Source organism: Ciona robusta, chromosome 5, assembly GCF_009617815.1.
Source record: "Ciona robusta chromosome 5, ASM961781v2".
Classification (NCBI taxonomy): Eukaryota; Metazoa; Chordata; class Ascidiacea; order Phlebobranchia; family Cionidae; genus Ciona; species Ciona robusta.
Window position 1 is genome coordinate 6,164,624 of NC_143239.1, and position 14,262 is coordinate 6,178,885.

Here is a 14,262-nt window from a genome sequence, read left to right on the forward strand (position 1 = left end):
GATTATCACCAAACAAACGTGGAGGGTTACAAGAAACTCGTGATAATATATCTAATACATGAAAGTATTCAGTTTCCTAACTACGACCTTATGTATCAATTGATACCCTTGCGATTTTGTTCACTGACGTGAGATTTCGGATCGGGCTTTTGTGCGCTGAAAGACGGGATGTTTAGCCTCCAAACACGGCGAATGATTTCTGAAACTCCCGATGTATGCCGACGCGAGTCTGTCTCATTTTTGTTGACTGTAAACATAAGAATATGAACTCAATACCTTCAGTAGCGTTACGTGGCCTTTATGATACACTTGATAAACGAGCTTATTTAAACGTACATTTTTACTAGCTATAAGAGCAAACCTAATACGAAAATTATGTTTTAAACTATGACGTTTAATAAAGTGGTGCTGGAAATCTGTCTCAAAACAAAAATCAGGAGTATAAGAAGGTTCAGAATCACCGAGTTAAAGGCTTAGAAAATAAATACAAAAGTAAATACGAAGGACAATAAAATTAATAAGAAATTACACCGCATTTAACTCGTTGCATAGGTTTGATAGGTTTTGGTTGCGGCTAAGATATTTTGATAAGCCGACTGATTTGATTTGTGTTTTCTGTATATAGTAGGGTGGGGGAAGATGGGACACCTTTGACACATAATAGCAAAATATCCTGATCATGTTTTAAACAATTAACCACAGTCTTTGGGAGTCGTAAGGATATTTAAAGTTTATTGTTTACTACCAAATTGGACGGGAAAATAGAATGAAAAGGTGTCCCAACTACCCCCACCCCACTATATTCAGTAAGTAAGCTTTGGGTGGATATTGGGAATCCTATAAACTTTTTTGCTACCTTGGAAAATTTGAAAAACAAGATTTCTTTGGAGTTGTTGTTGTTTTTAGTTAAACTGCGAACGTGAGGCACGTCACGAATTACGTATTGCTATAAAAGATAAAATCTAATGATATTAGATAAGACCAAAGTTGGATGAAGCATACAGATAGTATCTTACTATACTATGGAATAGGATGAATGTCGTAAAGTGTTAAAATCGAAAGTTATTTATAGACAACTTATTGAATGTTCTGTTACTTCAGCTCATCTGGTATAAACACGTAGTGCATTTCCAACGTTTCGTCCGCCATTCGGCGCGACTTCATGTTTATATCAGATACGCCGCTAAAACTTACTGAATGGCTACACTATGGATATCATGCTTCGTGCATGTAAACCAATATTTAAACAAACCGTGTAACCTATCGCATGGATTAATCGGGGAAGCGACGGCGTTCAGTTTATGTAGTACTGTGGGGTAAGATGGATACCGTTAGCACATAATATCCCATATTTCCTATTCGTTTTTTAACGAGATTACGGTTATATTTCTTTTATAATATAGCTTTTGTTTAAGACCAAATAGGACGATAAAAGACAATGAAAACGTGTCCCATATTACCCAAACCTACTAAGTCATTTTAGGTAAAGCATATAGTACTGTGGGGTGAGATGGGACACCTTTGAAGAGTTAACAACGGTCTATGGGAGTCGTGAGAATACGGTTTTATAATTCTTTGAGTTTTCTTTTTTTACTACCAAATGGAACGAGAAAATAGAATGAAAAGGTGTCTCATCTTCCCCCGCCCTACAATATAATATATATATGTGTGTAACAGATATAATTCGGTCGTTATGACGGTTACGTATTGTTTAGCACTTTTAAACTTAATTCTTGTGGGTGTATTTTATTTGCAAGAGGTTTTTAAATGGTGTTATCGTGTTATACTATGCTGCGTTAGGTCTTATGGGAATTTTGTGAACGTGAATGAGGTTATATTGGTTCGAATGACGTCAAAGGTGCTTTTATTTAACGCTTAGATTAAATTGGTATATGTATATAGTTAGGGTATTGAAAATGATATTGGCCATTATTGCTTTCGAGTAATTGGATAACCTGCTTATAACTGAGAGACAACATAAAATAAGCGTTATGTGTTAGGGGTTAGTTTTAATCTATAGGATGGCATACGAATGTCGTTTTACCATTACTTTCTGCCTTTTTTATATTCATCGTAACTGTTAAGTGAAGATTAGTTGAGTTTTGTGTGGTGGTTTATTGCAGACTCTTTAAAACTCTTTAGGTAGTCAAAACAGTAGAAAAGTGTATCCAGGTACCAATGTAACGTGCCTAAGTGTACCGCCATACTTTCACTAATTAAAAGTACGTTAAGGCTCGAAACAAGCGTTATAAAGACTCGGTTTGCCGCTATATTCATTATTATTACTTTGTTTCAATGTATTTCTTGAAACATATTCTAATAATAATAACTGTTTGCTCGGTTATCTAAAAGTGTGGATATTATATGAGCATAGATACAGCGAACAGTAATGGTAAAACGAAAGACTTTATGGCGCACTAAAGGATTACTGTAATCGAAAAGACAAGTAGTTATATTAGGCAGATTGCGCATTCGTATAAGCCAGACATGGCACTGTATCGGTCGTTTTACACTGGTAGCACTTGTATCTATTCGTCACAACCACAATTGTTCTTACGTTCGAGAATATCTCAAGAACCATTGTGACGTACACCACATAGATAATGAGATTCTAAAACCGTATTCTAGAACGCAGTGCATTCAGGTGCAAAGTAATTTGATTGGGTATTGGTCGAGTAAAGAGGTCGCGTATAAAGGTCGATATTACTAATGAGACCTTCATTTCACGTTGCGAGTGAAAAGGGACCAATTTGGAGCATTATTCGCCGCGATATAAGCATAGGAAATTAATATAGCTTGGTTCTTTTATGCTTAACGTTGTTTTGGCCTGTTTCCGAGTCCAGTATTCATACAGTAACTTGGTTACTATTCATCAAATGTTGTTTTGGCGTAGCGTAAGTATGCTTCCAGTTAAAGATTCGCAGTCTGTTGGTAGTTTATGCGATTCTTCGACATAATTTATAGTTATCGTACACAGACCCCCCTGATTACGAGTTTATTAAACTGTCGGTGTAAAAGAGGTTACTCTATTCACCAGCACGTTACTGTTGGAAGCATCTGCTGATCATGAGTTTAGTATCCAGATAGCAACCATAGGGTATACTGTCCACCAAGTTACTATCTGAAACTTGTTCACTTATCTGTGTAAATCTGCTTTGTATAGTCAGCGTATATATTCAAATATATATTAAAATAACAAATCTTATACGCGCTTCATTACCCTCAGCATGCGACGTTGCAAAGCTATTTCGATATGAATTTATTATTGACGTTTTAAAAACCCGCGTAGGTTAACGTGCGTATCTAAAGCTTCACTTGACGTTGGTTTAGAAATACACTAAACACTCGGTATGCATTAAAAGTATCTAAATGTACTTTGTAATAAACCATGTACCGTTGGTATATAAGCAGAAAGGGTAGGTCGTACTTTGCTTATTTGTAAGATATGCCCATTTCATATGGCTGTTTAATACAGCAGCAAAGGATTTAAATTATGTTGCTGCGATTTTTAGAAAAACAGGTTATAAGCTTGTTAAAGCCTTTTAAAAGTTTTGAAATTTATTTAATCTGTAAGCTATTGAATTTAGTTTTTAAAATGCTATCTGTGAGTGTTGGTTATGTAAAGATTAAATTATAACGCAACCACCATAATAACACATATAGATGTAGTCGTAGTGTTTCTCAATCGCTGCGCCTCAGTTATTAAGGTGGTCCGTGTTTTTATTTATCTTTTTCGTATATAGATGTACTGTAAACAGCTGTTGTTAAATTGTTATGGTAGAGTTCTGGTAGGCGCCTGAAAAGACGAGGTTAAATGTCGAATACTATTCATATTATGAATTGGTACATATATAGGTATTGTACTGTAGTAGTCACCCCTACTATGACCAAAATGATAATATTTAACGGCGAGAGCTATTTACGCGATTGTAGAGACAGATACAATGTATTGTACTCTTGTATATGATGTATTGTGGTGTAATCGTCACCCTACAATTGCCAAAAACGACAAAACTTAACGGCGCCGACTATTTACATTACAGTAGCTTGAGATTTATAGTGTATTGTAGTGTTGTAGCTACAAGGCGTAAGCTTGGCAGTATGTTGTAGCTACAAGGCGTAAGCTTGGCAGTATAAGGAGTAACGACCTGCTGTGGTGAAAAAACTCCCATGTTGAAAAGTCAGTGGTAAAGCTGAAGTGCCTATCGTCTATTGTTCACTTGTTACTGCGAGTTAGGAGTCTAATAATACAGCAGTGGAAGGGAATGGCTGTTGAAAGTACTTGGGCGAGGAGCGGTCGAGATTAACTAGACGTTCCCAGATTAAATGTAGCGAACAAGTTTGAGAGGAGGTACATATTGACGTCATTGTGAATAAATGACTTTATTTGGAATTTTTTGTCACGATGATCGAAAAAGTTAACAATTAGATAGGGAAAGGCGATAAAGACAGTTGTTATAACACGTATGTGGATAAAACAGAAGTAAAAAACTTGTTCTTTAAAAGGCGTGACCTTTTTCTCGTAGTTTCGCAGCCTTTGTTGCCAAATACAGAGAGGATTTAAGTTTTATTAAACCAGAAGTATATTGTGGGACAGTGTATACGGTAAGACTGTAAATGCACCGCATTCTCAGTGTCGAGTTCTAACGCAGAGAAGATAATTAGCAATAAAACGACAGTCAAGCTATTTTGAAAACTTTCAATAAACGATATAAAAAAAGCGGAACAAAGTGGCTGCTTGTCTATGTTCAGTCTCGAGACGCGATATTCATTGTTTCGTCATAAATAAATGTTTAACATACAGATTGTTGTCAGATTCTGGAGTTGTTAAAACAACAAAACTTTCACAATTGGAAATGTTTGTCTATTTAGAATTTCTATTGGTATTGTGACGTTGCCTCCAGCGGTTCTACAGCGTCAGATCAAGATTTCGGTTTCGGATAAATTTTCAATCGGTTTTGTGGCAAAGTTATTATGTTGTTTGTCAGTTTGTTTACCAGTTGTTTCTAATCATGTTATTCGTAAAGTCGACCAGTTGGTGTGATGTACGTGCAATCAACAGCAGATAATTTAATAGGCGGAGTATTAAGGTGGACGTACTGTGGGGTATAAGATGGATACCGTTAGCACATAAACCCCATTTTTTCTAACTGTGTTTCTAACAATTTACCGACGCTCTTTCAGAGTTGTGAGGTCACGGTTATATAATTTTGTAAATATTATTTGTTTGCAACCAAATGGAATGATAAACAAAACTTTCGAAACAATTTTTATTTAAGCTAGACTCAAGATTATTTGTTTTGCTTAAAATGCAAAAGCTTATTTCAAGTGCGAAACATCTGCGTTAAACTATCGTTGTTTTGCTTCAAAATACGCAAGGTTCGCAAAATCAAATACACGATTATAAATAGAAAATTTGTTTGTCTAGCGTCCGGGTTTCGGCGAAAATTGTAAATTTTTTCGGCGTACTTATATTTTGACTCGATAATTTAATTAGTCGAAGTGAATATTGTTTAATTGGTACATGTTGCTCAATATGATGTAATTAAACTAAGTATGGCAGCTAATTAGCTGCTCAATACAGGTGGGCAAGTATAGTGAAGTGGTTATTGGGTATTTTTGTAAGATTTTGTAAAGAGAAAGTAATTAAAGTCGATGTATATATAAGAGACCTTTGTAAAGACAGATTCAGATACGACGTGGTTTGGGGGTCGAGACATTGGCTTATATTAGCGTGGTCTTATATATGAGGGCGGAGGAAGAAGGGACACTTTTAGCCCATAATATCTAAATATCGTGCTTTGTTTTAAACAATTAACAACGGTCTATTGGAGTCGCCAGAATACGGTTCTATGATTCTTTGAATTTTATTTGATTACCACTAAATTGGACGAGAAAATAGAATGAAAGGGTGTCCCATCTTCCCCCACATTACTATATTTATAAATCGGAGATAGATTTTCGCGTGTTTGAACAGAGCAGACGGTTAAATTGTTCTATTCTATATGGGTGAGGTCCTATACTTTACGTCATATATAAATAAGTATGGGTGAGGTCGGGAGCGCGAGACGTTCAAGAGTCTTTTGGTATTTATGTCTAAGATGACGCATTACACAAGTACCAGTCTTGATGCGGTCAAACGTTTACGAAACCACGGTCTAATTTCCAAGTGTTTTGAACAAAGCAAACGGTTTGTACATTCTGTTCTATAAAGTTGAGAAACGGCCGTTAGAAGACCTATAGGATTCAACGCATTATTTTCGTGAGGTGAATGTACAGCAGTTCGTTGCCCCGTTTTTTTAGTGCTTTGGTTTGATATAAACGGTATATTTTATTTTGATTTCGCTACTTTATTCGAAAATATAATTGTAAAGTCTGCAATGTGGTTGACATTCGTGGTTCGTCATTTTAATTTAAACATTTGTTTTGCTTTTTTTCAGGAATGTTATGATTGTAGTGTTGCCGAGTTAATATCTGTAATTTCCGCGATGATGCAACTGTTGGAAAAGTTGCCTGGCATCACTGTAGAAAGGTACACACTGATGGAACGAAGTTATACGTTTCATGCTGGTGACAACAGGCGATCAAAGCCTGTACCACCAAGCCAAAGCAAGCCACGCGCAAACTCGGCAAAGAGGGAGAGAAACAGAGAACTTCAGCGGGAAACGGCGATTGAAATGCCGGTTAGAATTAAACCAGCGCCCGTCCATCAACCACGGCCGAGCAGCAAACGTACAATTCGTACCGAGTTCGAGGTATATGGGAACAGACTACAAGATCCCACCAAGGCAAAAGACGAAAACGATAATTTAAAAACGGAAATGACGCAAATGCCTAAATCGATCCTGAAGCGCACGGGGTCAGGGGTCAGCACGAGGTCATCAAGGTCAATCGGTGTTTTATCTCTCGATTCTGGAATGGCGAAACTCGCGGCTTCATTATTCAACAATCGGAAATCGAATGACGTCAAGGGGAACGGTGACGTCACGAGAACAAGTGAAAAAAGAACTACTCGCGCTAAAAAGGGGCAACTGGGGAATTCCACGGACCCCAACTCCTTACCAGCTGTTGGGGGTAAACGGGGGTCAAACCTTACAGAAGGGAAACCCCCGATCGGGAATAACCCGCGGCAAATCGTGACGTCACCAAGCAAGAGCGTTAGTTTCAAACTTGAACCAGAAACGCATGAAGATGACATCATTGTTACGAAAAAGGGCGGGGCCCGGTGGGGCGTGGCATTTTCAACCAATCAGGAACGAAAGAATTTCTACGCACAAGAAAGGTATGGTTTGGTTAAAATCGTTGAACAAGAACGTTTATAATACTGATATAGATACATTACGTTTCTAAAAACAACAGGTATGGTAGGTGTCCCATCTTCCCCTACCCTTATATAACCGTTAATAAAACGGTCCGCGTTAAATTACAATAATTCGTTACGAAGTACTGTGCGGTAAGATGGGACACCTTTAGCACATAATATTCAAATATCCTGATCGTGTTTTAAACAAATAACAACGGTCTATGGGAATTGTGAGCATATACGGTTTTATAATTCTTTGAATGTTCTTTGTTTACTACCGAACGGGACGTGAGAACAAAATAAAAAGGTGTCCCATTCTCCCCGACCCTATTATATAACTGTAACCCTTATTGATTAAATAATAAAAAAATGCGTTAAATTACAATCAATCGTCTGGAATCAATCAACTTGTAATAAATACGAAACCAACTCGGCGGTATAACATAAACTATCACGAGTCATCACATGTCAATACACTCAGTAGGTCACGGTCAAGCAGTAAGCTTATACTGCTTGACCGTGACCTACTGAGTGTATTGACATGTGATGACTCGTGATAGTTTAACTAGCCGTAAATACAAGTAGATAATCCTATATTAACATACACATATCAACGCTACAGTTTAAGATGCGTTTTATATTTGAACCTTGGATTATATTGTAAAGGTCATAACAGAGAATAAATCAAGGACCATCTTTCCCCAACCTACTATTCTTATCACAAGTAAGAAGTCAAAACAAAACTTGTTTAGTAAAACTAAACCCAGCCACACAACAACAACAGCCATTAAAACACACAAAAAGCGAAAAAACTTCGTAAACTAAAACAGTTTTTCTACAAGTCAAATCCTCCCGCAACTACAGCACCAATTTAAACTATTTCCTAAAACAACCAATAGTAACCCCTGGTACAATTGACCAATAATAACCTTTAACTCCAATCCTTCTCCAGGTTAAACTACCCAAGTGACGGTAGATCAAGCGGTCAAAGTTATGACAAAACTAAAGGTCAAACACAGGTATGTGACGTCACGATGACGTAATTAACATGTATGACGTCGGAGTAGACCAAGTTGGACGTCACGATGACGTAATTAACATGTATGATTCGCGTACACTGATCGAATACATGTTACTTATTTATCCTCGCATGGCCAGGCAACGACAGCCGTTATAACACGGGTGTTCTGTTCCATACACCTCGGCCCCGCTTACGAATTACCACATATGTAACTTATTTATCCTCGCATGGCCAGGCAACGACAGCCGTTATAACACGGATGTTCTGTTCCATACACCTGGGCCCCGCTTACGAATTACCACATATGTAACTTATTTATCCTTGCATGGCCGGGCAACGACAGTCGTTATAAATTTCAAACATCACCTTAAACAACCTATAAGAGACCGCTGGGTTGTAGCAATTGTTGTTAAGTGTTCCTATTGAATGTACGAAATACTAATTACGTGTTATAGCGTATGAATATGCTTTATTTGTTGCAGTATAAACTAGAACGACCACCAACTGAAGCTCACCCATCCACTGCCCTCTTGCGCCCACGTGCGGACGGAGGAATTACCGGCGTCTCAGGAATTCATTTGATGGCTGACCCTTATAGAAGGTACCTGATGGCTCGAGCTATTGACCAATCACAACGCTTTGCGGTCCGTGAAAATCCGAAACTTGCCGAAACAAAAGAAATGAGAAAAGCGACTAAAATTAGCGCAGATATCGAGCCAAGTATCAGCGGGGATTCGGGGCTCGGAATCCGGCGGAGTTATGCCCAAACTCTCCCTTCTATTAAACACGGAAGATAGCATTGTTACGAAACAAAACTTATTATTGCACCATGAAGCACATATTGTGATGCAACACAGCGCCGCGATTTATAAATATATATCTGTCTAAATTGTTTTTCTTATGTTGTAACATTAAATTGCCAAAACAATCTGTGTTTTTGTCTAAATTTATTATAAAAAAGAAGAAAAAACGTGGCGGTGGTACAAGTTGTGGAGGAAACATATCAAAAAAATATCGAGACAAAAATGGCAACAAGTTTGGTATTGGTTAGCGTATTATGTAGAAGGTGGATTCTTAACAATTACCGGTAACCAGAAAAAGAAAGAATATAGCATTGAATGAAATAATTTTAGGGAAGAAACTAAAAATTTGTGACGCGTTTCATTTTGTTTTCTGTAAAAAACTGGTGTCGGGAATTCCCCTTCTTGGAGAAGTACGACGTGATTGGTTCGTTTGAATTTTCTTCATCATCGTCCGCCCAGTGAACCGGAACAGCTTCGTTTTCAAGCAGTTTGCTTGCTGATGAAAAATATTGCCATCATTTCCTTATAGAAGCTGATTTGATCTTATTTTTGCACTAAGCTCTGTGCAGCATGTTATGTCTGTGCTGTGATAGATTGCTATCTTTCTAGACCCAATTTCCTGTCTCTTAGCCCTACTTAACCATAATTTGAAACACAGCCAATAAAATTGGGGAAAATGATAAATCTTATAACTTTATAGGTGAGGTCCTACAGTGCGACATTCTGACATATCATAGAGACCTGGAATTTATGCCAAAGCTGGCCTATTATTCCAACTATAGACCTTACCACACAGTAAATACAATACTAACCCGTACTAGACACCAATACAAAACTTGCAATCCACAAAACATAAATTCTGCTGTTGTTGCTCGGCATAACATTATATGAAAAGACAAAACAGCTTTGTTGGTAAAACAAGTAAATTTTATTATACCAACGTTTATTTATACCCTGATGGTGTCTTACTGTATGGCAGACAAAATATTGGTATAATAAAATCTCTGTTTTTTACCAAAAGAACTATATACTTATTTATATACCACAAAATATAAAACTTGATAAATTGAACATAACTTACTTGTTGACCAACTGAACCGAACAAAACTTGGGAATCCAAATATCCGGTCAACATTGTTGCGCAACCATACCTTTGTTACAGGGTCTGCATATGAATAACATTATTGTTTTAACAGAAGATAGATGCAGTTAAATAAATGTAATTTATTTTTACAAATTTAAATCACTTTGGACTTTTAAAGTATTGAAGTTTAACAAAAAATTAATTTATACATGGCCAGTCCTACAATCAGTGGCTCTGCGCTTGTATCAAAACCCAAGAACACCTGGCTCAATGCTCGGCACTGTTACAGATGGTCACTGATGAAATGTAACACCCTGCGCGCCTGGGTAATGGGCCGAATTTGGCCTAAATCTCATGTCAAATTGCATGCCAAGCTGAACAAAAAGGTACATGGTCTAGTCAATTTGAAAAGTCCTTTTACCTGCAGGGTATCCGGAGCCGTATTTTGTATCGGTGTCGGGGTTTTCCCTAAACCGCCACTCCTTAACAGCCTTATCTCGACAAACTTTCGCGCAAATACTTGCAGCGCTAACCACAGGGTATTTGGAGTCCGCTTTTTTCTCAACAGTAAATTTTATAGAGGGGAAGATTTTCTGTGGAACAAAATGTATTTGGGTGAGTATATCTCTAGCATAGGCACCAAACCTGGGGTTGCAGGGTGGGCAGACCTACCCTGCAATATTTGGCGCTGCATTAATCAGGAAACGTTATAGCAGTAGTTTAGACTACAATTTAATGTGAAATTATTCTTTGGTTATATACATTCCGAAAAGTTTGTACATAAATTCAAAAGTATAAATAGGCTTTAAATATTAATAATTGCCATTGGGTTAAAAGAATAGGAAAAGTAGAGTAAAATAACTCAAGTGTAAGATAAATAAAGTCACCTTTAATTTTTCAGCATAAGTCTGAGGTGGCCCAACTGTATCCACATAAACTTCTGTTACTTCCACACCAAGTTTTAAAGCACTTCTTATCAAATCTATGGCAGTGTCATGCGAGATAGAGTTCAAGTTGTATTTTGATCTGACAATATACATTATGACATCATAGGTGCAAAGTTAAAAAAATCAAGGGTTGAAGACACAAGGTAACCAGGCAAAAGTTACAGCAAGCCAGCAACAGTATGTAGGCCAGAAACCAAAGTTGATCAAAATGATGTCAATTCTAAGTTCTAACATCTGGTTTTTGCATGTCACATGAAAAAATGTTTTAATTAAACGGCCCACTTTTTTAAATTCCCCAATACACCCGAGAGCCCTAAAAAAATTAAAAAAAAAAAAAATTCGTAATTTATTTGGTAAAAATTTAAAAGAAAATAATTTTTACTTACAGGTTCATATATATATATAATGTTTGTCACATATCTTATATTTTGTACCAACCTTCCTAGCATAGAAGTTGAAATATAGGCAGGTGAGAGAATATGAACCATCCACCCAATGTATTCACTAGCTTTGTTGAGCGTCTCAAATAAACTTTCGCGCTGATCTTCTTTTAATACTTTGGAATCATCACAACCGAGCCCCGCTAGTTTGTCCTTGCATGATATTGGTGTGAAACAAGAAGCGTACACCATCGGACCTGAGTACATTTCATTCATAAAATCTACAATGAAATTTATATAATATAAAAAATAAATTTAAATACCATTTACTAGCCTTAGTTTGATTACAACCTTATGGCTAAAATACATTTCCGAGAAAAAACAAGCCGCTTGGTATAGCTCAACAAAATGATACAGATAACAAAAACTTTGATTAAACAATTTGCTAAGTGGGCTAATTCAATTCTTAATGCCAAATCCCCTAATGTGCCGTGCTGTAGAACATTACTTTTACAGAAAATAGAAAACAATACTAACATCCTTGAACAATAAAAAACTTATAAACATGACGTTGGTAAAAATACACTTATTAGTTATACATTTCTGTATTGGTAAACCATTAACTCCTCGTTCAAAAACATTCAAAGAATTATAAAACTGATCCTCAGGACTCCTATAGGCTGTTTTAATTGTTTAAAACATGATTAGGATTCAGGATATTTGGATATAATGGGTTGAAGTTGTCCCGCTTTCCCCCACCCTACTATAGAATATAAAGAATAAACAACTGACCAAGCACAGGCCCTCTCCCAGCTTCATCTATACCAAGACAGCAAGGTTCGGACGTCAAGAGTTTCGGAATATCAGATTTGAGCTTAAAATTCTCATCACAGTTATTTAAAAAATGCTCTATCTCCATTATTAGGTAACTTAAACCTAAATATTGTTTAAAAAATTTAAACAATATATGATTGAAATAAATCAGCATGTACAAAATTTGGCCAAATATTCACTTTTCAGAAACACACCATGCGTCGGTTAACAATTACAGTTAAGTTTTCATCAGTTTTAAAACGGTAAAATTGAAACTCGATGCACCTTGTAATTTGTATGGAGAGAAAGACAAACTAGTAGATATAAAACCAAAGAAGAGAATCATAAAAATCAAATCTGTGCCAAGTTTATGCAGCTTAGACCAATGTGTAGAAACCGCTTCAAAATATTCAGGAAAAGTTTTTTTCGAAATTTCAATATTGTCCAGTTTTGCCTTCACTGTTTCCATAACTACCGTACCCACTGCCATAGTTACCGTAACCACTGTCACTAGTTTGATTTCCACCGCCGTTGCCATAGTTACCACCACCAGCACCATAACCACTGTTGCCATAACTACCACCACCGTATCCGCCGTTGCTGTAGTTACCGTACCCATCGTTGCCATAACCACCGCCGTAACCATCGTTAGCATAACCCCCCTCGTAACCGGCGTTACCACGACCACCATAACCACCACCCCTGCCACCAGAGCCATAACTACCATACCCACTTCCATAGGGACCACTGGACCTCTGTCCATGCTGACCACGCATTGGACCAAAGTTACCACCATAATCATCATAGTCATCGTACCCGCCATACCCTTTACCATAACCGCCTCCATAGTCACCTCTATTCCTCCCTCTCCCTCCTCCTCTCCCACCTCCTCCTCCTCCTCTGCTCCTGGATCCACCAAATCTGCTCTGTCTAGTTTCCAAATCTTGCTTCGCTCTGTCCATCTCTTGCTTCGAAAGAGCTTTTTTCACCTCGCAACGAAACCCTCCGATCTCATGGATCCGTTTAGCGACTAATTTGTCCACAACGTCAAAATCGTCAAATGTTACGAACGCAAAACCTTTTGGTCGCGTTGTTTCTCTATCCAACGGAATTTCAACAGACTCAATCCTCGCGTTTCCTGTAAAAGTATTGAAATATTCTCTCAGAGCATTTTCATCACAACCTTCCTTCACGCCTCCAATAAAAATCTTCTTCACTTGAACGTGCGCTCCTGGTTTTGACGACTCTTCTCTTGAAACTGCTCTTTTTACATCAATTGTCCGGGAATCTAGAGTATGAGGTCTATCATCCATACATGCGTCTGCTTCTTCTTCTGTTTCAAACGTGACGAATCCGAAACCTTTAGACCTTCCGTTATCTCTGATCACAACACAGTCTGTGACATTTCCATATTTCGAAAAATAAGCGCTCATTCCATCGTCGGTTGTATCGTGGTTAATTCCTCCAACAAACAACTTTCTAGACTGCTCTTCTTCTTTTCCAGAACCGTACGGCATCCTATTAGTTGTTTTGTGTTTAATTTAAACCCGAATTAAAAAGTTAGTAAAATTCTATTTTTACTTTTACCAGCTAGAAAAGCACATAAAAAAACGTATAAGTTTGTTTAAAATTTCATTAAATATTAAATAAAACCATTTCTTTCCAGTTTAAGACAAGTTCCCTTGCATTTAAGAATAGAATTTCCCTTCTTTTTGTCTGTCCAACTATCTTACTACGAACACGATTTTGCGCTTGTTTTTATTTCGCGCACCAACGTAAGCATAGAAATAGCATATTGCACGCGTTTTGTAACGGGGAGCAACTATGTTGGCATCCTTAATTATAAATATTAAAGCGAGGAATATTGGTGGTATAAGTACAAAATCAGTATATTATCACTCACACTTTCAG

General features: G+C 37.3%; 3 protein-coding genes across 4 annotated transcripts; 1 reads left to right on the forward strand and 2 right to left on the reverse strand.

Annotated features, from left to right (window-relative positions):
• Window positions 1-87: 87 nt before the first annotated feature.
• On the reverse strand, window positions 88-12,526 carry LOC149736021 (ribonuclease H2 subunit A-like). Of its 2 annotated transcripts, none has more exons than XM_089878721.1 (6): window positions 12,331-12,526; window positions 11,597-11,795; window positions 11,099-11,237; window positions 10,633-10,804; window positions 10,209-10,292; window positions 88-247 (listed from the first exon to the last, which is right to left on the reverse strand). In XM_089878721.1, exons 1-6 carry the CDS (start codon window positions 12,524-12,526, stop codon window positions 96-98), a joined length of 942 nt encoding a protein of 313 aa, XP_089734847.1. In that variant the 3' UTR covers window positions 88-95. The 2 variants fall into 2 exon arrangements, with proteins under 2 accessions (XP_089734847.1, XP_089734846.1); XM_089878720.1 differs by lacking the exon at window positions 88-247 and adding an exon at window positions 9,253-9,623.
• On the forward strand, window positions 6,441-9,256 carry LOC149736022 (uncharacterized). Its single transcript, XM_089878717.1, has 3 exons — window positions 6,441-7,282; window positions 8,256-8,322; window positions 8,807-9,256. The coding sequence occupies exons 1-3, from the start codon at window positions 6,489-6,491 to the stop codon at window positions 9,119-9,121; spliced, it is 1,176 nt and encodes a 391-aa protein (XP_089734843.1). The 5' UTR covers window positions 6,441-6,488; the 3' UTR covers window positions 9,122-9,256.
• On the reverse strand, window positions 12,475-13,966 carry LOC149736023 (heterogeneous nuclear ribonucleoprotein A1-like). Its single transcript, XM_089878719.1, has one exon. It carries the CDS (start codon window positions 13,866-13,868, stop codon window positions 12,786-12,788), a length of 1,083 nt encoding a protein of 360 aa, XP_089734845.1. The 5' UTR covers window positions 13,869-13,966; the 3' UTR covers window positions 12,475-12,785.
• Between the last annotated feature and the right edge of the window lie 296 nt (window positions 13,967-14,262).